The following is a 25,027-nucleotide window of genomic DNA, read 5'->3' on the forward strand; positions in this document are numbered from 1 at the left end:
TTAAACTAATGAAAATCATCTTTGGGGGGAATTAATTTTTATCAATTGCCACAGAATCCGGGGCAAAAAAAAAAGCTTGGAAAGTTGAAGGGGATTAGCAAAAGCATAGTTCCCCCCAGCCGCCGGAACCCCGTTTTTTTAATTCGGTTAAAAAGAAGCGTTTACAAAAAAAGGGAAACAAAAAAATTCAAAAACAAAAAATCGGCGAAAGAAAAAAATTTTTCTTCCCCCCCCCCGGGCCGGGGGTTTTTTTTAAAACAGCAAAACCCCCCCTGCGGGGTGGGGGTGGGGGGGTTGGGGGGGGGCCCCCCCGGCCCCGAAACTTGCGACGATCTTTAAATTTTTATACCCCATTTTCATTCATTTCAAACTTCTGAAACTCGGGTATCATCTCCTACAAAATCACCGGTTTTGTTTAAAGCTAAATCATTGTTTTCTTTTGGGCAAATTTTTTGTTTTTTTTTGTTTTTTGTTTTTCAGAAAAAAGACCTATTACATAGATTTTTCCTTTTTGGGAAATGTTTATTTTGTACTTTCAGAAATTTTGAAATTGCCCCCCCTTTAAATATAAAAAAAAATGAAAAAAAGTGGCTTGTTTTAGATTTGATATAATTTATTATTTATTTATTTTTATTTCAATTTGAATACTTCAACAACCTAAAAAAATAAGTATGAAAAAGCGCATACTTCAAATTTCATTTCATTTATCTTTTTCCCCGCCCCCGAGTTGGCAAAAGGAGTTAATAAAATTTTAAACTTTAATTTCTATTTTAATTTTTCGCAAAATGTGCCCTTATCAATGCAAATCTTTGACAACCTTAATAATAAGAGTGTTTATATTAATATTTCCCAAAGAAAAGATTTTTCATTAAATTAAAATTAAATATCAAAAAACGCTATTTTGGGTGGGGAACCAAATTTTATAAATACTTCCAGTGCCGGTAAACACCCCTTCCCTTTCTCCCAAAACCTGGGGTTTCACATCGTTAGGGGGAAAAACACGTAATTTTTAACTACCCTTCCAGTTTGTTAAAAGTATCCTGCAAATGTATCTCGTTTCTGTCCGGTACCAAAATGCAATGCCGAACGTATTACTTTTTGTTTGATGTGATTCAAAAAAAAATTTTTTATTTTTGGTTTTGTTATGTCAAGTGAAATACTTCATCAAAATACGTATCATCAATATTAAATATTTGCTTTACTTTTGTAATACGAAAAAAAAATTACACATAATTCCCTTTGATAAGTGAGGGTATCACCATTCGCAATTATTTTACCCTTCCGTCCGTAATTTTCCCGGTGGTTTCCGTACAATGGGAATCGGCTTTTTCCCGGGGTTTGGGGGGCGGGCCCGGGTTTTTTTAAATAACCGATTTCCCCTTTTCACGTTAAAACCCAGGGGCAAGTTCGGCATACTTACTCGAATTAACCCGAGTCACCCTGGGTATAACACGAGTAAAAACCGTGAAAACCGGGGCGATAGTATTGTGTCACCCATTCTACCCATTCAAAGGGGAAAAAAAGTGGGGTGTGTTTCCGAAGCATTAAACTCGGGGCGTCGGAACAGTTCACGGGGAGGCATAAACAAAACCTCACACAAAATTTGTAACACACCCCCAAAAAAAAATATTGAATTTTAACTTACTGTAGTCTATCGTTACAAACCATCTGCAAAATCTTAATATAGTTTTCGTTTACAAGACCTGAATTTTGTCCTCTCCCCGGTCGCGGAAAGGGAGACAAAAAAAGCTAAATTTGCAATTTTTCAATCGCGCCAGAAAATTCCCTGAAATGATAGCCACAATTGCTACCTTTTCCCTACCCCGTAACACTGCAAAATTAAATTTAAAACTGAAAAAAGCCAAATTAAATTTTTCCCCGTACGTTTCTTTACTGTTCCATTTCCTGAGGCCCCCCCCTAAAATGCAACCCCCCTTTAGCTGCTCGAGGATGTATACGCTCCGAAGTCATTATATACTAAAACAAGATCAAAGGTACTCAACTGATTTTTTTTTAATAAGTGAAAATCAATTTACCGTGAAACTTTAATTCTAGCAATTATATTATTTAGAAGTTCAAATAGCACTTCATTCCCTAAATTGCCCTTATTTGAAAATTTTAATAAACGACACTAAAAAAGCTAAACGTTTTTTGCCCCCCACATCTTTTTCGTAAAACTATACACAAATAATAAATTTACTTAAAACTTTAACAATATCCTTAATTTGTATAAAAAATTTGGGGAAGATACCATTAGTTAAACAGCTGGTAAAAATTTTATTATCTTCCCGCTTTTGGATGTTTTTGACTCGTACTCAACAACAATTTCGGATAATTACCAAATTTGGGCAAAGAGTTGCTGGTTGGTATGTTATATAACCCAAGGTTTGGAAAAAGACTACATTGTTATGCCTTTTCATTTTTATAGTTGCAATTATTTTTTTTCCCCCGCCAGCAAAACAAGTATTTACTGGGGAACATTTTTCCCCAAAACCCCTATTGTTGGGATCTCTTGCCAAGGCTCAAAACAGTAATATCTAAAAGCAAAAGAAAACCCATGCAGTAAACCCCCCTTATTATTTCTTTTTTGTTTCTGGCATGTCAACCCAGACATGAACCAAACCCCGGCCCCCCAGGGGCTTAATTCCGTCCTCCCCCTACCCGTGTGGGGTTGTTTCCCCAAAAAGTGTCTGGTCACAAAAAAATTTTTGTTGGGCAAATGCGAAAATTTGGTTTCACACAGACTGCAAGGCATCGGCAGTCATATTCGTAAAAATTTAGATCAAAGTTCAGTGGTTTCTTAACAGTGCGGCCCTTTTTAACCCTAAGTTCATGACTGAATCCCTAATACTCTCTGACACTTTATTTTCCCTTTAAATCATGCCCAGTAAAGCAAGTTTCAGCTTAAATAGCTCTTCTTTTCTCCATGAGCCCCAGAAACCCCCAAAAACCTACTACCCCCAATCGTAAAAAAAAAAAGGTTACTCCCAAACCTAAACTAAAATATTTAAAGTTCACATCAAAAAAAAAAATCCCTGAATTACACCTTCATTGACCCAAACTAAACCAAGTTATAGCCTTACTGAAAATGGCTTAAGCCAACATCAGTTCCTCCGAAATATTTTCCCAATCTTTTTTAAGGGTTTTAAGGGATGAAGGAGTAAGGTCAAAACGGAGGGGTGATGTAGCTATATCTAAATCACTGATCAGCAAAAACAACAGACCCCAAAACTTCATGCAATATAAACCCGGGCCAAAATTCCCCTCACTGGCCCTTTAAAAATCTTTGTCGGAGCTACCAAACCCCCAAGAAATTTGACGCCCGGGTTTCCCCGTCCCAACTTTGGGTTTTCCCCTTTGTAAAATTTCCCCCAAGGGGGGATAGTTGGCTATTGGGACTTCAACCTCCCGACTCGACTGGTCAAAAGGGGGTCTCCTAAAAAAAAACTTGTAAAAAAAAAGATCCTTTTTGAAAAATTTTTTTAAAAATTTCCCATTTAATCTTTTAACAAATAGTTTAAAATCCAAAATATTATCCAAAACCCCCCGTCTTTCTTTCAAACCCTCCCCCCTGTCCACTTGGTCAAATCCTACCGAGTCTTCAACCTCGGCATGATATAATTTTTCATAAAATTTAATTTAATAGGGGCGCCCCCCCAAAACCCAAAACGCCCTTAAAAATCTATACGAAGGGTAATTGGGGAAGGGGTAAAATTGACATGAAGGCTTTTGGTGCTAGCTTTCTCACCGAAAAAAAACCCTTTAGACCTAGAAGTAGCTGGAATTCATTTAAGGACTGCCTTAATGAAACCAGTCAAAACCATTCCATCTAAATGTCTAAACCCGTGCCGACTTGCCCGGTTAACCCCCCAAAAATTTCAGGCTTATACACAAGGGGAAAAACTGTACCCGAAATACCAAATCTCCCCCCCCACCCGCCAACAAAGATTCAGACCCCTTTTTTTTATCCAAAGAGTAAAAGGGCCCATATGGTCTTTATGGAAAGTATCATATTTTTACCCTGACCCCCAACCGGTAAAAAAAAAAATTCTAAGTTTATCAAGCACAACAAAAAGAAAATGTCGGCATCGCTCCCCCCAAAACGTGGCTTACCTAAGGCCCCCTCCCAAAAGGGTACTATCTTTAACAAACAATTTGATCGTCTTTTCCCCCCACCCCTAAGTCGAAGCAATTTTTGTTAACGCTCTATCCCCCGCTCAAAAAATAAATCCAGGTCCAATGAAGGGGGGGAAAAAATCCCATGGCTATACCACATAAAAACCCCGGACTGATGAACATCCCCACGCTCCAAAAAAAACCCACCCCTGAAATTGCCCCCTGACTTTCCCATATAACAGGGTTTTCTTCGAACTGGCCTAGTACCCGTGATTGGAAAAAAGCCCCTGTGCCCCCTATTTAAAAAAGGTCTCAAGTCAAAAAATAGTAACTATCCCCAATTTCCCCAACTTGTGCTTTTAAAAATCCTTTAACACATGTTGTTTCAATTTAGATTTTTTGAAACATAAGTACTTAGCAATTCCACACGGCTTTTGTCAGGTCCAGTTTTGGAGACTCAGCTCATAAATTTCACTAAACTTTCAATAACCTGAACAGGGTCAACAAAAAGAGTTATTGTCATGGACTTCTCCAAAAAGGGTTTTACAAGGTTATCCAGACTAATTTAAAACTACAAAACCTTGGGGTCACCCACAAAAAACCGTTTGGGTCAACTTTCCTGTCCCCAACGATCCAGAAAGTCGTGTTGATGGCATTTTTCCAGTGAACTTTCCTGTACTGTCTGGGGTTCCCCCGGGGTCTGTTTTTGGGCCCTGTCTCTTCCTGGTATATATCAATGTTACCCAAATCGGGCAAATGAAAAGCAAAATGTTTTCAGTTCACCTAATATACTTACCATCACTCCCCCTTTCAGATAGGGTACTTGCAACAAGACCCCATTAAATTAGAAACCTGGGGGGAAGAAATGGGCCATGGGTTCAACCCCGGGCAAGTTGAAGTCCCTTTGAATCTTTTGAAAGAAAAATCCCCTGGTCTACCCCCACAAACTTACAAATGGTTAAAAAAATTGTGAGGCAGTAAATATAGCATAACCCTTTTCCAAAATCTAAATGGGCCCCAAAACCCTTTTACAATATCAATTCCAAAACAAAAATTCCACTTTGCTTCATACAACGAAAGTGAAAATGAAATAAAAAAGGGCAAAATTGTGCCTATAACACCTATGTCCCCCCTCAACTTAGTACTGTTCAAACGTCTGGCCCCTTGGCAAAAAACCCACCCGCAAGTCGAAATGCCCAAAGGGGGCCCCTGCTGGGACGTCAGACAACAGTTACACCCCGTATGTTTCACAAAAGCTGAAAACTTAGAAAAGGGAAAACACCCCAAAATAAGGTTACACAAAAACATTGTAATGTTTTATAAAAAAGGACCCCGAAGTTGCAGTCGACCCAAATTTTATCTTATTCCAAATAGAAACCAAATTTCTTAATCCCCATTTCACACTCAGTACTTTTTTTAACTCCTACTTTCCCCCGGACCATCCCTCTCTGGAAAATCCCCACCAACTTATGTTAAATCTAGCCCCCGTCTCAGTAAACTATAGAGAAAAGGGTGGGGGTGGGAGTATGTAATTTATTTCCTCTGCCCCCTTTTAACTGTGCATACTGTCTTTTTACTTTTAAATTTTTACATTGTAAAAATATCATTTCTTTAACAAATTTTTCTTTACAGCGCCCCCAGTGTAGTCGGAAATCGGGTTGGGGGAAAAATTTTAGATTAATGTAACAAAGGGGTCTTTGGTAAAAGTAAAAAATTTGGAGCAGTTTTCTTCAAGGGTTTATTCAAAAACCCCAATGATATTGAAATTTAAAATTAAACAAATCTTTGCGCTCATCAGACCCACCAAATAATAAGTTAGATAATCTTGATCGAAACTTATGTAATTTGGGGCTCATTTATAGGGCTATTGCTTTTAAAAACCCATTTTTTCTTTTTTAAAGGGCATTACCTAACCGCAGAAGTCCCATTATCTTATATTATTTTTACAAAATTAATCCCCTTTTGGGGCTTGAAAATGCAATTTTAAAATTTTTACTTTGCAAGTTAGTATATCCAAACTAATGCGAGGGGTTTTTAAAACTTCACATATTTATCGGGTCTGAAATAAAAGGGCATTAAAATATCACAACCTATAACTTTCTGGGGTTACCCTTTTGGAGTTAAATTTTTTATGCAAGTTTTTTTTTTAAATAAGAGTACTAATTGAAATCTTCCCTGTTGTAAAGGCTGTCATCAACTTTCCTAACTCTTACTTGAATTTACCCAAATTATCCCTCACTGTTAAACTTAAAAAAGCTGGGTTAAAATTTTTATCAAGGGACTTCTCGGCAACTAATGCAATTTGGACTGAAACTTCCTACTGTTCCCGTAAGTTTTTGGAAGTCAAAAAATCAATTCCCCTAACCCTTAATTTTGGACAATTTGGCCTTTTTTCTTGTGCATAGATATTGTTCTATTTGCTTGCAAGTTGATTTCTCCAAACTAATGGAGATTGGGGTTAAAAATTTCTCCCGTCTTCGGGTTTTTAAAGCCAGGGAAAAAATCAAGTTTCATAATAGTTCTTTTTTTTTTGGGAAAGTTATGTCCTTCTTTTTAGTAAGAATGTTAAATTTTTTTCCACCAAGTTGCTCTTGTCAAGGGCGGTACAAGGTTTGTTTTGAAACGAAAATCATTCTATCGACATTGCCTCGAATAGTGGAGCAGCGTCATTGTTCTTTTAAAAACCCTTTTCTTTCTTTTTAAAAGAGGTAACTTTGAAAAGCCTTTTTTTCATTCATGCCCCTCATCGTAAAATGCTGAAAAGGGGCAGTGGTTGAAAATCTGCTTTTTATAGAAACTCCTTGTCAAAAATATTTCGAGGGTTCTCGATTGATTCTTAAAGCTTTAATTTTTTTTTTAGGGTTTACATGGGGCAACTTTTTTGAAAAAAAAATCATCTTTTTGAACAAAAATGAGTGATAAGGACAAATAAACTCAAAAGAAGCCACAATTGATGCTGAAGTTATAAGTAAAATGTCTACCCCCCTACTTGCCGACAAAAATTCTTTCAGTAGAACAAAAAAAAAAAAACGAAATAAATTTTACCAAAAACCCTTTTTAAATTTAAATGGGTTTGGGGTAGTAGAGTATGTGTAGACTAAAAGGATTGTTAAGTTGTAGCTCTTGTTCAAAATAAATTTAAAATATAAATTAACATAAAATAGAAAATTTTTAGTCTTTAAAAAATAGGGTTGAAAATTTTTTCCAAAGGTTACTTGATCCTAAACTGAAAGCGATTTATAATAATCCATTGATTTTTTACTCGACAAAGGGCGTACCATTACTCTAAAATTGTTGTCCTCATAGGGGCCCTCAAAAAAAACTATATTGGTTTTTTCCCAAAAATCACTTTTGTATTGTCATTGAAAATGCAAAATTGTAAGATAAGCGCGGCAATGAACAAATAACGCATATACAATACATAAAAAAAAAGTCCACTAATTCAACTAATTTCTATACGACGGGGGTATGTCTGTTGATCAGCGTTTATTTTGGAAAATTAAATTATTTGTGTTAGAAATGCCCATTCTTTATTATTGTTAAGGTCAGAAAACTTTTTGAACTGTTACATATAGGTAAAAGTTCTCCTCATTTTCAGTTACTCGATAAAGCGTTTGGATACAATTTTTACTCGGTTACTCAGGGGAACTGGGTGTTGGTCAAGGGTTTCAGGGCTTTTCCCAATGCGCCCCGGGTGTTTAAAGCGGAAAAAGGGTTCCATTGCATTTAAGGTTGTGCCACTACCTAAATTTCACATTTTTACATATTTTCAAAGAATTTTCCTTAAACGACGTATTTTAAGGAAAAGTAGGGTCCGTACTTCTAAATGAGATTTTTTCCGTAACTAAATCACATCAAAATCATTTTGGAACATTTTGACTTTTCGGTGGGGACTTTTTGGGGTTTGGGGTTTGTTTTTACCTGCACCCAAAGAAACTGTTTGACCCAATTTTTTAAAGCATATGATATTGGTTTTATTCACCAAATAAACTTTTAATATGTTTTCCAAAATATAACAAAAAAGCATTCGTAATGAAATTTTAAAAAAAAAACTTCTTAATTTAAACCTCTGTTGCCACTCAAGTGAAAAATTAGTGTTAAATAACATGTCCGCGATTACGCAAATAGACCAGATATCTTCAACGCTGGTTCCTTTAGTACTGTTAGGTCTATACCTACCGTATACTAATTAAATTTCGTCTTTATTTCATTATTTTGGATTGATTCATTTTCAGTACTTTACAACATTGTAGCATACCTTATTACTTAAATGAAAATATTGAGTTGTTAAGTGTCTTCATATCTTGTGCAAATACATGTAGTTCTTGATTGCATATTTAGTAAATCATTGGAATACAATTTAACATATATGTAAAAAATTGAGTGAATTATCTGGCTTAAAAACAGAATGGATGCTATTACGATAAAATCATGAAAAGAAGCAAAAAGAATTTGTTTATACATATGATCAAAACACCCTTCACGTATGAACATCATATCTTACATATTGTTGTAATTTTATAAAGATTTAAAATGAAAATGTCTAATTTTCTTTTCCTTAGAGCATTTCATTACAGAGAATCTCTGCTGCTATCTGCAGAATGCTGGGGTCAGCTAAGGTCAGTGTGTATTTTAACATGTAGCTCAATAAATCTCTAGGGTCTAGGGTACCTAGCTGACATGGCAAGTGCTATCCTTTCCGCACCAGTAACATAATAAAACGTATTAGCGTCTGATGGCCCTTTCACGCTTCCATAGAATCAACATTTATTACAAGAAATTCATTTCTGAAATGTTTAGGTCTGCAGCTCTCAAATAAGGAAATATCTTACATCCAAGGCATATACTGACACTTTCAGACAACATCAAAAAGGACTTTTTGAACGATTTGACGAAGTTCCAAAAAATCTCTTTACTTCCGGAAATACCTAAGGTCGAGTGATGTCATTTTCTGTGTTGTCAAAAACATAGCTATGCCTTGCGAGATGGCATAAAAATGTGCCCGGTGTCTTAAGGATATCTACAAAATAGTTTTACAATATTAAATCTAGTATTCATTCAGAACGATATTTTGATTTCATACTTAAATATGCAATTTTAGAACTCTATGCATATAATTTATAGTTAGCACACCTGAAAATGAAAATAAATCCAGCGCACATCTGTCATTATTCAACGGAAAGTTTAAAACTTTCTGTGTTTTATGCAAAGTACAAATTCCAAAGGTTGTTGTTATTGCTTTTATGTTGTTGTATGTATCCGATGTTCATGTGGAACGCGAAAGCCATTCTGTGCCATGGAAGCGATATAAGGTACCATAGTCGTTGCACCAACATCAGCCCGAAATAGTTTAGCATATTACGTTGCACCAGTCTTGTCTCACCTGGACCTACACAAAATGTAGTCTCCCAAATCTGTCGTGTAGTAATTGTCTGGATATTGAGGAGATGTCAACTGCTAACCTCTACACAAAAACAAGAATGAAAATCCAACAGGGAAAGCCACGTTCTAAAAACGCAGCCTCCCCAAACGTAAACCCAGCACGCGGACGCACACACGGCCAACAAACAGAAACACACACGAAGTAAACACACAAGGACAAAACAAACAAAGAAAGGAACAAAGTGCCTTGGAACGGTCAGTGGCATAACCACCGCTGGGGAACTTAAACCGGTTTATGGTGCACCTAACCCCACTCTTACCCCCACCATGTTCCAAAGTCACAGGACAGTGTAAATAAAAGTTATCCCGGCTAGGTGAAACTCTAACATACGTAAAGGCAACAGAAGGCATTCAATGTAAAACACAAAAAAATGCTCTTGTATATATATATATGTGTGTGTGTGTGTGTGTATATATATAAATATAATCATTAAGAAACTAAAACGCATATACTCAATGCCTCTTCAGAAGACAGAGCGACAAGGGAAGCACCCTTATCTTAAGGGCCCGACGAAACAGGCCAGACGACAAGAAATCAAAATAGCTCAGTCCTGGTGGGATTTAAGAAATACCTTTCATAGAGTCCTCCACCTGTTTCGTTAGATACAATCAAAGAGGAAAGCCTAGCGTCCAGCTAAACTATTGTAATGGTATTTAAAAAGAGTAATAGGCCTAAAAACATTGAATATTCTATGATAGCCATAAATTAAATATTGTAACGAAATTTACTTCTTGGAGTAATTTTTTCTACACAGAAATCTTTATTTCAACAAGCAATGAAAACCTTATTCTCTCTTAACTCATTATTTGATGTTGCATCTTTTAATGTATATGAGAAAGTTAAGTTGCTTGGTTCGACGATTGCTACAGTTTTAAACTATGGATGTTAAATATGGGGCTTCTATAAAGCTCCAGATATTGAACGGTTATATATGAAACAAACTTTGCAAGTAACACATAAAACACCTAATGCTACAGTATATGGTAAATTTCAACGAGTTCCAATGGGTGTAATTCGAAAGGTTAGATCTGTTAAATATTGGTTTAAAATCATAAAATGTACAGATTCTATTATATTTCAGGAAACTTTAAATTATTCAGTTTACGTGATGAAAATGTTGATTACATTGTATACAAATTAAAGGTCTACAGAATGATGTTAAAAAGCAATTAGATGACACAGGATTTTCATATTTAAGGAATAATATATCAGTGTCAAATGTGCAAATAGAAAATGTAATAAGGTGTTTATACGATCAATACTTACAACAATGGAAAATTATGATGTCAGTGGTGAAGTACTACAGTGGTTATCATCTTTCTTGAAAAACATATCAATTAATGAAGTCGTTGAAGGTGAATATTCTAAGAGCGTCCATGTAGAATTTTGTATTCCCCAGGGTATTGTACTTGGTGTTCTGATGTTTTTATGCCGTATCAATGACCTACCGCTCTGTGTGAAATCACAAGTGAGACTTTTCCCAGTTAATTGCTTACTATATCGTGAAATAAAAAACCAAAACGACCATGTTAAATTACAAACGGACTTGAAAAATCTTGAAATATGGGCTGCGGAGAGGAGAATAAAATCTAATCTTAGTAAATGTTACACCACAATTTGATTCCTACAGAGAAACTGAAAACATTGTTCATTTGAATGTAGAAAAACAGGCTTCATTGTTTTAGATCGGTCCAAGCTTGAGAATGGTTCAGTCATCTGGGATCCCAATTCTAAAAAGGATATTGATGAATTAGAATAAAAGTCAAAGAATCGGAGCCAGATTTAAAATGAACGATTATTGATCTGATCTAGGGAACCAGGATGTGTAGCACAAATGTTACTCAGGCTGAAATTAGACTCTCTAAAAGATCGTCATGATTACAACAGCCGTGTGATGCTGTACAAGATCACAGAGGGTAAGTTGCCAGCAGTGGACCCTGATGTATACCTGAAAAGTAAAGCCGAAGGACTATCAGTAAAAAGTAAAACATCTAGTGACTTTGTCACGTTAAATATTGTGGAAAAAAAGAGTATCCAATAACACTCGTGCTTATAAAATACCATTTGCTCACGTAGACCACTTTAAAAACTCGTAAAAACATTTGTGGACTGGAACCGCCTTGATGATAGGCTAGTGCAAGTGATCACAGTTGAGGGTTTCAGGCAGTCAGCCAAAAACTCGATTAGAGTCGCTCCACCCTGTAGGATTTAAACCAGAAGTGATTCTCCTATGTAAAACTACAGATACAGATGCAGCAGTAGGGGAGGTAATTCCTTTTCTTTGTACACAATTACGTAGTTGCATTGTCCCACTGACTTGGCAATAAGCATCGATTTTCATACAAATCCAAAGGATAATTTGACTACCAACGACCATTTTGCTTCTGAATCCTACAATGAAGCCCAATGGAAAAACAGTAGGTTTATAAACATGGTTAGTGGATTTTTATAGGTAGAGCAATAGTGGCGGACTGGTAGCTAATGACAGAATTTCAATCTCCTGTTATTAAGTTTGACATGGATGAATTATGTTATTATCTCCCTTTCCTGATAATCTTTGTTGAAAGAACATTAGATTGCATTTGAAATCTCTCAGATACAAATTACCGTCACTGTTTAAATACTTTTAAGCTTCTAACCTTTAAAATGGTTTAACTCTTAAAATATTCGCATGATATTTTTTTTCAGAAATGTCAGGCCAATTCTGTATGACCACAAAATGTCTTTAATCACTGAAACAGACACATACATTTTTGAAATCTAACAGGTGATATTTATGTATTTATAACTGACCAAGATACAGAATACTTTTTTTGTGATTCTTTTGCCTTTCTTTGCTTATAATGCATACGCATGTGGTCAGAATTTGACTAAAAATAAAAATAGCACTTTTTTAAGGCTGAGTTTTTGTACTCGTCTGTTCTTCTTTCATAAATGTTAGGTAACCTTTTTACATAGGCAAACTATATATTTTCTTATTTGGCATAAGAGGACCTTCTAGAAAACGTATCGTTTTGTACATAATTTTCCAGTTCACGTAACACTCGAAAAGAGGCGTGATGTAGTATATATAGATAGATAGTAAGCTTTATTTAACGTTGCATATAATCCAACATACAACATGAGCTACAAAGCTCTTGTGCAACAAACTAGGTAACAGATACTTACCTGCGCTTATTTTACCTCCTGGTACAACCCTTTCAATGTCGAGTGCCAATCAAGGGAGATACCAGTACCATTTTTCACGTCTTTGGTCACAGGTGACGCAGCCGGGGATCGAACATCAGACCTCCTGCACTCAAAGCGGACACTCTACCACTAGGCTTTTGATGTGGCAGTGCAACCATTGTGCAAAGTTTTAATCATGTAAAATTTGGAAAGTTATTGACACATGTACAAATTTGATATATAAAAACACCATAAATTTTAAAGCCCTGCTCCGCGTCTATTCAAATTCTATTGCCGTGTATATGCAACCCATGATTACAATAGGTACTGTAACAGTTAACGGCCACGCGCCACACTTTAGCACGCAAAACCACAGGTATTTTATATAAAATAGACTCTATTTTGACAGGCGTCACTGTTCATAGTCAAGATTATCATGCTTTTTTTCAGTGACAATTTAAAGTTAAAAGGTACGACTAGAGCAGGTCTTAATAAACTCCTAATTCCGCGCAGGCGCAGAACGGCTGCACCAACTCTGCAATGAGAAACATTCGTTTCGAGTATCCATCTATGTCGAAGAAGAGCTTTGTTACATGCGTCTATTAATTTAGAAAGATCAAGACCAAGTGCAGTTTAGTCAGTGATTTCTTTACAACTCTGTGATACTTTTTGCACATTCTGTTCCTATATGAAACTTTTTTGTCATACTATTACATTCTCTACCAACATTGAGGATAGAACAAACGACTTCTTCATTATTCAAAGATGACTCGTGATTAGCTTTCGGATAAAGACTTAGTTCGGATAAAGTATAGTTCAGCATACCATGATCGTTTAGTCTTTTTTCTCTGCATCAGGTAATTCTTCTTGCATTTACCTTTATCATTTTATTAACCCTACTATACAAAGTATGGATAGCTTTCCTATTGATCAGGTTGGCGTGACGTCACATCCGGAGCAATCGATTATGCAAATTTAGTGTTTCCTGCAGGCCTTTTTAACATGGCGCAGCGCCATGCCCTGTTTGAAGTGCCGCCAAGGTGCCCTTCAAGCTGCCCGTTTGCGCCATGTGCCCTTTTATTTTATCAGGCTTTTGTATTTATCTTGAAAAGTGCCCTTTCAAAACCAGCCTGGATAGCCAATGTCCGCGGGGCATGTTCCGTGTATTGTACCGTCAATTAGCGGCTTTGATCAACAGGTCGACACGTGGATGCATCAACCGTGAATGACCCTGATTAAGAACTGACAGGATTATGCAATCAATTACTGTTTTATGATTCTTTAATTGGAAACAGTAGATGAAAATTTGTTGTTTTTAGCACGTCGGCGGAGAAGCTACATTTAGCCTTTTTACGGAAGAGATGATTGAAAATGGTCAGTTAACACATGATTAAAGGATAATTATTTTAAAAGGTTGTAATCAATTAAAATGTAGATTGATTGTTGCACATTTTTGATGCGCTCATTAGGCCTTTAAAAATAAAATGTTGAATGTTTGCCCTTTGCCGATCGCCGACCAACCCATGAAAAATGACCAGACTCAAAATGTTTTACATCGATTTTATCTACAAGATATATTTTATTCCTTCACAGATATCATTTATAAAAATAATACAAGATAAACATTTAAGCTTCAGAATGATACCAAATTCATTAAAATCGACGAATGTCTTGTTTAATAATTACGAAGTAGTACTTTCAAAAGCACATTCATGACGCGCCGACGCAGAAGTCGCCACCATCTTGAAAATTTGAAAACGTACATCGGTATGAAAATAACCGATAACCTAGCGATTAAGTTATAAAACCTGATCGAGATTTAAATGAATAAACTAAAAATGCAAGGCCCTAGTTTTGTTTTAGTAAATAATTTGTCAAAATAATTTGATAAGGCTGAAATTTAAGTTGAAAGTGCACGGCCGCATTCAAGCAAGCCGAAATTTTGAATTATTATTCGCAATGAACCATAGGTATTCACATGTATGTTTATTTTACTTAATACTGTATGATTAGATAGAAAAAAAACCCAGATTCTTAGTCAATCATTGATTCAAACTAGTGTATGTAGGCTGAGCACTACCAAATAGAATGTAAGCCTCCGCAGGTCTAGTCACAAGTAGTCCAAATATAAATAGTACTAATCTTTTTTCCTTTCCTAGTGCATTTTCTCGGCAGCAACGTGCTTACTTTTACACTACCGCGTTTCAGTATGTATCACTTTGCATTCTAATGAAATCGGCATGTTCCTATCGCATGCTAGATAAAAATGGCGGCGTAAGAATTTAATGTCACGAAAAGAGAAATTGAAAGAAGCGAAAAGTAGTAAATTCAGCGGGTTGTATTTAACGAACTGTAGTTTTCTTATATAAAAGTTAACACCCCCTTTTCTTTTTGTTTTTCTAAAGTAGTGATCTAGTTCTTTATGGGAATATAAGTGTCTGAAAATCTGATATGCTAGAAAATGTCTAAACACCGTTATGAAGTGAGTGGATTTTATATGAAATAAAGAACAGCTGGATTTAGTGGTGTTCAGCCTGTATCGCAGAAACTTGATAAAAATAGTGGCAGACGATCTAATCTAGCAAATTTCACAGCATGTACTTTTTACGTAGCATTCTACTTTCGTTTTCGTATGCCCAAAAGGCTGAACACCACTAAATCCAGCTGTTCTTTATTTCATATAAAATCCACTCACTTCATAACGGTGTTTCGACATTTTCTAGCATATCAGATTTTCAGAGACTTATATTCCCATAAAGAGCTAGATCGCTACTTTAGAAAAACAAAAAGAAAAGGGGGTGTTAACTTTTATATAAGAAAGCTACAGTTCGTTAAATACAACCCGCTGAATTTACTACTTTTCGCTTCTTTCAATTTCTCTTTTCGTGACATTAAATTCTTACGCCGCCATTTTTATCTAGCATGCGATAGGAACATGCCGATTTCATTACAATGCAAAGTGATACATACTGAAACGCGGTAGGGTAAAAGTAAGCACATTGCTGCCGAGAAAATGCACTAGGAAAGGAAAAAAGATTAGTACTATTTATATTTGGACTACTTGTGACTAGACCTGCGGAGGCTTACATTCTATTTGGTAGTGATCAGCCAAAACAAAAGAAAAATGTAACTTTCCATGTAGATTTGTCTTCTAAATCTTACTGACAACGAAGAACAATGGGTTTAATCAGCGATATAGGTACACAGTCATTGATTACATGTAGATTTGACGAACTGCCTATGCTCTTAACGTAATTCAATGGTGAAATGGTATGTGATGATTGACAAAATAAAGTTGGGCATTGATAGTTGTTCAATAAAACTTGTTGCTTATTAAATTATCACCAGATATCTGTCTCTGAAAATGCAAGCCAGCAGTTCATGTTGGTAACAAAATAAAAATGTTTGAAAGTATGGTAAACATTATCTAAGGAATAATACAAAATATCTACCCCATATCTGAGATATGAAAAATTCTCAAATGCAATGTGAAAATAGTATGTAAAATGGTGTCTGTAAAATGATGCCAGCAAGCATACTTGGACGAATGCCCTTTCAGTGCCAAACCGCGCATTAAAAGTGCCCTTTTTCAAGGGAAACACCATGCCCCTTTTAGAGTCTGCAGGAAACACTAAAATTACCTTGGAGGTGAAAGCAGGACCTCGCAATTCGTAGCGAATTAACTAGCGGTGTGGGTTGTGATGTTTTAATTCTCAAATAAAACAAATCAAGAGTCATCTTTTTTATCATCTGCAGTCCTTACGCTATGGTACTATCTATATATTTTTCAAAAAAAGTAGGGTTTTTGTGATAATTGATTTTGTGGCATTTTAAAACGGTCTGGAAAAAGTGACAGATTATGTATTGTCTGCTCTTCGGCGCTACGGATCAGATATAATTAAAACAAGTTCCCAAGCTTATTCAACATTTTCTCAGTTTGCTATATATATATTAATCTAAACTAAATATCTGAGAACAAAACATTTTTTTTATTCAACTTCTTTGCTTGAAATCGTAGCAGTTGTTTCTTTCATCTCTTTCAAGTGTCTTGAATTTTTTTTCTTTTTAAGAAAGAACAGATCAAATAAATAGTAAATTAATTTTCTGATATTTTTATGTCTTTTTTAAATAAGCTGATTTTCTAAATGTTTTAATGCTCTGAAATAATTATATTGTTGCCATTTTCTGAAATGTACTTTGTGCGATATATTTTATTTAGTTAATGTAAAATGCTATAATGTCGAAGTACATTAAGTATGAAAGTCATTTAAATAAAGTTGAAAACTTATACTTTATTCTATATGTAATCTTATTGCAAACATTTTTTTTTTTTTTTTTGAAGAAATGTCCTTCCAGCCAAAAAATAGTTTGGTGAATTAATTTTAAAGTTTCAAATGAACTAAATGTTCGGGCATGTGTATTGGTTAAAGTTTTTTTTATGTAGTAGCTCTATTAATCCCTTTGTCAATGGACACGCAAATAACAATAATGTGCATCTTCCAAATATCATAGACCCTGAAGGCATACATCAAACGGATAAGACAGGAAATTACCATAAGGCCCCGAAGGGGTACATCAGAGGGATAAAACAAACAGGAAATCAATCTATTAAAAAGTGATAGTCATTAGGAACTGGTCAAACTGATTTTCATCAATATACCACATACTGATTGGTTTCCATAGTGATTTATGACTGGAATGAATGTTTTAATTTTGTGGTATGTGGAAGCAGTCAATTGTGACAGTCTAACAATTAACAAAAAAAAAATGGATATTGAAAACTACAAGAAATGACTAACATTGTTCTAGACAAAGCGTGCAAATTATCGTTCTCAGTTTTAAATAATTGACAAAACAGAGATCAGTATTTTTTTTAGTATTTTCGTAATTGGAAGTCATCAATTTATTGATACGTCCTGGCTTTTCGTAAAAAAGAAACTAGCATGCAGTTATTATATATATCATTTTATCTCCGCGTGTAACACAGTAGCTCTAGATGTCATATTACATTTAAAACAATTGTAACATATAAAAAACCGCCTTGTGTTATAAATGCTATTGTGATCCTGATACCCTTCGAGGGAGAAAAAAATCCCTTCTCCAGTATTTACGCATAATGTGCTATTAAGCTTTAAATTATGACACCTCTCATTAAATTTCATACGAATGAGAATTTAGGTAAGAGGTGTTGATCTGATTAAATTTGGAGTGACTGAATCACTTTTGACACCACAGTATAAGCTTTCTGGCTTTCAGAACTATTTTAATGGCAGGCTACTAAATAGAACGAGAAAAGTGAAACGAATGGAGAAACCTAATTAGATGAAATAGATTTTCTGTTTTATTTACTTTAAAAAGACCTCCGATTTTTTAAATTATAATTTTCATCCAGTCCGTCACAAATATGAGACCTTGCAGCTTACACGGATCAATGATGAATATCACGTCTGAAACCTAAAAAAGAAAGGTTTCTTTCTCGGGAGTGATTTCTGGAACAGCATGCTACATTATAAATTCACTGACTTATTAATATTGCACAAAATTTTACTTAAAGCAGAGAAAAACAACCAGCACTAGTGAAACATGAAACGCTTTTCAATTACAATTTAGCGTTTGCTGTCACCTCCGCTTGTTGCTACGCAACGCGATACGCTGAAGTGCCCGGATATCCGACCTGATCAATTCAATCCGGTGTTGGCGCAGCATACCCATTCACGCACTGCAGTGTGCGAATCACGCACAAAATATCAAATGCATGCTTAAAAATTGCTTGGGGGTACATGCATGCAGAGATTCGAAACTCCTGCGTTCAAATGCCAAATCAGCATAACCCCTGAATCGTGGGTGAGTATTGTATAGACAATTTTCCATCTTCGAAATAAGATTGTTAAAGATTTTTGCCATTTTGGTAAAGGGAAACTACTCTCCAGGTTAACTGTCCAAGCTAAATTCTAAGATTGCTGTTATGTTCCGTAAAGATCGAGTGGTTTATTATTCTTTTAAACAAAATTAATTTCATATAAATATAAATTAAAGATCGAGTATTATATTCAACCAAGATCAAAGAGTGAACAACAAAACTGACACAAGGTGTCACGCTAATTGCCGATAATTACTAGCCAATTTATCGGCATTTAATCAACACCAGACTTTGTAAAATATTTCTTTCTTACTTTCTAAAACAATATGTTTTTTCTCCCTTTTTAATCTGTTTTGCACTTTGCTTTGATTGCAGACCTCTCTAATTGTTGTTCCATCATCGTCTTTTAATCGTTTTTAATCATTTAACCGTTACTTCGGCGGGTGTCATCTTTGTGTATTGATTGATATTTATTTGGGACATCTGATATTTTGACAGATGATTGACGGGCAGTTCGGTTAGAAATAATTTACTGCTGAAGGGTCATAGGGGCGGTGCTGAAAGGGGTGAAGGGCGGCGATTGGGCAGAAGGGCGCCGCGAAAAAAGGGCAGGGCACTGCACCCTGCTATTCTGCTCTAGAAAAATCCCTATAAATATATCATGAACTTCATTACAGTTCATAAAACATGATGAAAAATTAATGCTTTATTTTATCTTTCATACAAATTGCTGCAAAGCAGGACACAAGTTTGCATGAAAAAACATTTATATGCAAATTTCAATAGTTAAATAGAAAAATTTCAGATTGCCATGTAGTGTACCCCGAAATTTTGAAGTTTTCCCCTATTTTGCGAAGGCAGGGGATAGATGTACCCTTAATTTTAAAAATGAGTGGGCATTCCTACCAGGCGTCCTCACGTTGATTAAAGTTTTGATGCACTTTCTCTATATATCTCTGTAATTACTAGATGGATTTGATTCAAACTTAAAGTAGTTATTCCTGATCATCATCCATATCATATGGCACAAGCGTCATAACTCTTGCACCAATATTTTACTTAGAATTACGGTTAAAGCTTTTGTGCACTGTTGATGCTAAATATATTTGATTCAGACTCAAAATAGTTCCACATCTTCACCCACATCATGACTCAAGGTCCATAACTCTGGCACCAATTTTTCATAAATTATGCCCCTGTTTTACTTAAATTTCAAGTTAAAGTTTTGATGCATTTTCACTCTATCTCAGTTATTACAAAACGGATTTGATTCAAACTTAAAATAGTTGTTCCACATCATCAACCACATCATTAGACATGCCATAACTCTGGCACCTATGATTTATGAATTATGCCCCTTTTTACTTAAAATTTTGGAGTTGAAGCTTTGATGCAGTTTCACTTTATTACTATTATTACCAAATGGTTTGATTTAAACTAAAAATTCTTGTTTCACATCATCAAACACATCATATGAAACAAGGGCCATAACTCTTTCATGAATATTTCATGAGTTATGCCCCCTTTTTACTCAGAATTCCAGTTAAATTTTGATGCTTTTTCACCATACCTATGTTGTTACCAAATAGATTTGATTCATACTTAAAATGGTTGCTCCACATTATAACCCACTCATGTGACACAAAGTCCATAATACTGGTACCAATATGTTATGAGTTATGCCTTCTTACTTAGAATTTCAGGTTCAAATTGTGATGCATATTTGCTCTGGCTCAGTTATTACTAAATAGATTTGATTCAAATTTAAAATAGTAATTCCACATTATTAGCCACATGATGCAAGATGATGCATTACTTTTGCAGAATTTTTTTTTTCATGAATTATGTTCCTTTCATACTCATTTAATGTTTTGATACACTTTGTCTCTGTTATTACTGAATACATCTGATACAAACATCTTTCTTTATCTCTGTTATTACTTAATAAAGTAGACACAGACTTAGGCTATTGTCCAATATCTTCATCCACATTGGAGTGACAGCTCCAGCTTAAAAAATTCACACAATGTACTTGAATTTATAATCAAAGAAACAAAAATCATGTCTTCATACGCTGAATAAAAACAATAGAAAATTAGTAAGAAATTCTTATCTCTTACTTTTCAGGTGTGGACAGGACATGTAGCAACCATGTTAATTCAAAGCATTGTTAAAGTCCTGTTACCTGCAGCAGGTAAAGTTACAGAAAAATTCACAATAAACATTTGAACTTCAATACATAGAGAATAATAGGTTAGTGCCGTAGATGAGAAAGTTTATCTGGCAAGGTGGAGGAGGTTATCGGGTGAGCCGAAGGCGAACCTGATAACGTCCGGAGCCGAGCCGGATAAACTTTCTCCATCTTAGGCACTAACCTATTATTCTATTTATCTTGTCATTACTTCATTTTCCGATATTTGGCAATTTATTTTACAAAAATAAGTGTGCGACAACCGCTTTAATGACGTCATATTGGTAATGACGTCACTTATATAATGACGTGATTACCGGCAAAATCGCAATAACTTCTTCGTTTTTGAATAAAAACTCATTATTTGACCACTCATTTTCTTAGTTCGGACATTTCCAACACAATGATGATGGTTTCGTTGCAAAATTTCTTGACAACAATATCGATCATAAGGTCACATGTTCAACTGACCGTATATCACTGGTCACATGATCAACTGACGGTATATCAAGAAAGATATACGGCACCCTGATATCAGGTCGAAAATACTGCAAGTGACAGGATAAAATAATTTATTACAGTCATTACGTCTGTTAGGTTTTAGCTTAAAAAAACAAGCCATCAAAATATTCTGATTTGTTTCGATTTAACAATGTTTAACAAATTAATGTTTGAAAGATCTATGCATGTAACCTAATATAATTATGTAGGAATTGTTTTTTTTTTATATGAGCCGCGCCATGAGAAAATCAACATAGTGGGTATGCGACCAGCATGGATCCAGACCAGCCTGCGCATCCGCGCAGTCTGGTCAGGCTCCATGCTGTTCGCTAACAGTTTCTCCAATTCCAATAGGCTTTAAAAGCGAACAGCATGGAGCCTGACCAGACTGCGCGGATGTGCAGGCTGGTCTGGATCCATGCTGGTCGCATACCCACTATGTTGGTTTTCTCATGGCACGGCTCATATCATTGTTCAGTTTAAGTGGACTCCTGGTTCAGAATTGCATTTTCCTTACATTAAGTTATCAGTACATACAGAGCAATTTTACTTACTTTATTGCTTACTTGTTAAAATCTTGAAGTCATTACCTGCAAGTATTTTGTTGAACAACTTCAAGATGTTACTTTATTTCCAGGCCAGTCTATTCATAGCAGGTGCATATGTCATCGGAGTTTAAGTTCTCTGAGTGAATTACGAAATCAGTTTCAAAAGTTACCAGGTGGATCTGTAGACCTGGCGAAGGATGAGACATCTGGAATAGCAACGGTCATCATAAATAATCCTGGCAGGAAAAATGCATTTACGGGTAATCTTTGTCCATTGTTACAATAAACCTGCTCCATTTTTCAAACGGCCCTCCCGCTTAGCTCAATAGGGAGAGCGCAGATCCACGGATCTCAGGGTCGTGAGTTCGATCCCCAGGCGGGGCGTATGTTCTCCGTGACGATTTGATAAAAGACATTGTGTCTGAAATCATTCGTCCTCCACCTCTGATTCATGTGGGGAAGTTGGCAGTTACTTGCTGAGAACAGGTTTGTACTGGTACAGAATCCAGGAACACTGGTTAGGTTAATGTTTTTGACCATAACTCCTCGGCCAAGTTCATTATCTAGCCAAATCGCCCCAGGCACTTCAGAATTATAGCCCTTGAATTACTCTTCAAAGGTATATTTATAGTGAGTAAACAGTATATAAGACTGACTTACTATTTAGATGATTAGGCAGTTAATATGGGAGACACACACTTTTCTGAAAAGCAGCTCTAGTTTAGCTTTTGAGAGTTTTGACTATAATTCAGGAAATCCCAAAATCAATGAAAAACTGTCAGTACAAGACTTGTCCATTTCGCTTCAGATATTTATAGATGGTATATCAAATATTTCTGTTTTTACAAGGAGAGGAGGAAAAACATAAACATATTTAGTAAATTGGTGCACTTAGCTATCACTCCACACCGAAAAAAGCCTGTAATGTCAAATTTTATTTTTTAGGTACCATCTCTAGTAATTTGGCAGAAATGGGATTTGTTATACCTGTTTTGAGTTGTGAAACATTGTTTTTGCAGCGAAGCTCTGATGAACAATATAAGGTCATCATTGCTCTCTTGCTGCAGTGTAATATCAATACATTTGTATTTTCATAAAGTATTAAAAAAGAAATTAACAAAACTGTTGTTACAGTTTAGCAAAATTGGACATATTTTAAAATTGTAGATTTCACATGATATAATTTTCTACAGGTAAAATGATGGTGGATTTTTATGATTGTGTCAGTGACTTGGAGAAGTGGGTCACAGGAAAATGCGTCATACTTGCAGGCTGTGACGGTACTTTCTGTTCTGGTGGTGACCTTCAAACTGTACAGGCAAATCTATCTAATGGAGAAGAAATGAGTGAATTAATGCAAAATGCAACAGCGAGACTATTTAACTTACCTCTGGTCAGTGTGGCAGCAATCGATGGACATGCTCTCGGAGGTGGTGCTGAACTGGCCACAGCTTGTGATTTTAGAATAATGAAGCCGACAGCTAAGGTTGGTTTTGTGCAAGTGAAACTGAATATTGCAACAGGATGGGGAGGATGTACTAGACTTGTAGAACTGTTGGGAAGAACAAAGGCTTTAAGACTTTTATCATCAGGAATGATAATGAATGCTGAGACAGCTTATAGAATAGGCTTTGCTGATGATATTTTAGACGAAAACGGAGATATTGTTGAATTAGGTAAACAATGGTTGATAGAGAACTGTATAGGTAATGCTGCTGCAACTAGAGTTATAAAACAAATGGTTCTTGCTGGAGTGCAGTTTGATGAAGCTGCATCATTAAAGTGTGAGAGGCAGTTGTTTTGTCAAGTATGGGGAAAGGAAACACATCGTGAAGCTCTTAGTATGAATAAAAAACATAAATGACAGAAGTATTTATAGAATTAAACAGTATTAAATGGGTACATACTACCAAAAACTTTGTTTTCTATAGAATTTTTTGATAAGATTTTGTGTACCGAAACCATGAATTAGAACATTAATTTTAGATCCTTTTTAACATAGTAACTTTGTTAAAGTTTTGCTTGTAATCATGTTTCTCAGGAACTACTTGATCAAATGTTTTCAGATTCTCCAAATGCTAGTTACCCATGCTGAATAAGTGAGTTGTGAGTCAGATTGTCAGTTCATAAAGATAAGAAACTGTTTGTGATATGGCTAGATATTGCATTACCAATTTACCTTTCTGTTTAAATAAAGCAGTAGGGGCCTCCATGGCTGAGTGGTTAAGGTTGTAGACTTTAAATCACTTGCCCCACATGAATGTGGGTTCAAGCCTCTCTGGGCATTGAATTCATGTGAGGAAGCCATCCAGCTGACTAATGGAAGGTCGATGGCTCTACCTAGGTGCCCGCTTATGATAAAATAATGCAGGGAGAGGCACCTTAGGTCTTCCTCCACCATTAAACTCTGGAAAGTTGCCATATGACTTATAATTGTGTTGGTGTGACGTTAAACCCAACAGAATAGACAAACAAATGAAGCAGTATGGGGAAACATGTTCTTAAGCTAAAAGCAGTCTGTAGTTTTAAGTATGTTTACGGCCAAACTCCAGCATTATTGAAATTGTACAAGATCTTGTAGTTATATTATATTCTATGCAAGTTCATGAAAATTGTTAAAGAAACCTGGCTGCTATGTGTTAACACAGTGAAACTAGAGCAGTCAATCATTGTGATTCAAACCCTAGTCAAAGGTTTGTTTGACACAGCCTTAAATGGAATACATTCAGTGCTCTTCAGTGGAGTCAAAGTAATTGGTAGAATGTAAAATTTTAAACAACAGGGCCAAGATGGCCCTAGGTTGCTCACCTGAGTAACACACCATAACAGTGTAAACATGTTTGACCAAATGACCCAGTTTTTGACACCACGACCCAGTTTCAAACTCATCCGAATTTTAAAGGAGATAAACATTCTGACCAAGTTTCATGAAGATTGGAGCAAAAATGTGGCCTTTGGAATGTAAACAGCATTTTTCTTTGATTTGGCTTAGTCACCTAGTTTTTGACACCACATGACCTAATTAGCTCAACTTTACGGAGTATAAGGAGAGCTATCCTACTCGCCCCGGCGTCGGCGTCTTTCCGTGTCCCCACCTTGGTTAAAATTTTGGTGCACTTTCTCTTTTTTCAACTTATCTCTGTAATTACTTGATGGATTTGATTCAAACTTGAAATATTTATTCCTCTCATCTGAATAAG

The 25,027-nt window shown here is 35.7% G+C and overlaps 1 protein-coding gene across 1 annotated transcript; it reads left to right on the plus strand.

Moving 5' to 3' along the window:
• Positions 1–11,705: 11,705 nt before the first annotated feature.
• LOC123525273 (ethylmalonyl-CoA decarboxylase-like) lies at positions 11,706–24,485 on the plus strand. The gene is made up of 4 exons (XM_045304184.2): positions 11,706–11,826; positions 20,715–20,781; positions 21,917–22,087; positions 23,021–24,485. The coding sequence occupies exons 2-4, from the start codon at positions 20,739–20,741 to the stop codon at positions 23,689–23,691; spliced, it is 885 nt and encodes a 294-aa protein (XP_045160119.2). The 5' UTR covers positions 11,706–11,826; positions 20,715–20,738; the 3' UTR covers positions 23,692–24,485.
• Positions 24,486–25,027: the final 542 nt, after the last annotated feature.

The sequence above is a fragment of the Mercenaria mercenaria genome, chromosome 3 (assembly GCF_021730395.1).
Source record: "Mercenaria mercenaria strain notata chromosome 3, MADL_Memer_1, whole genome shotgun sequence".
Taxonomy (NCBI): Eukaryota; Metazoa; Mollusca; class Bivalvia; order Venerida; family Veneridae; genus Mercenaria; species Mercenaria mercenaria.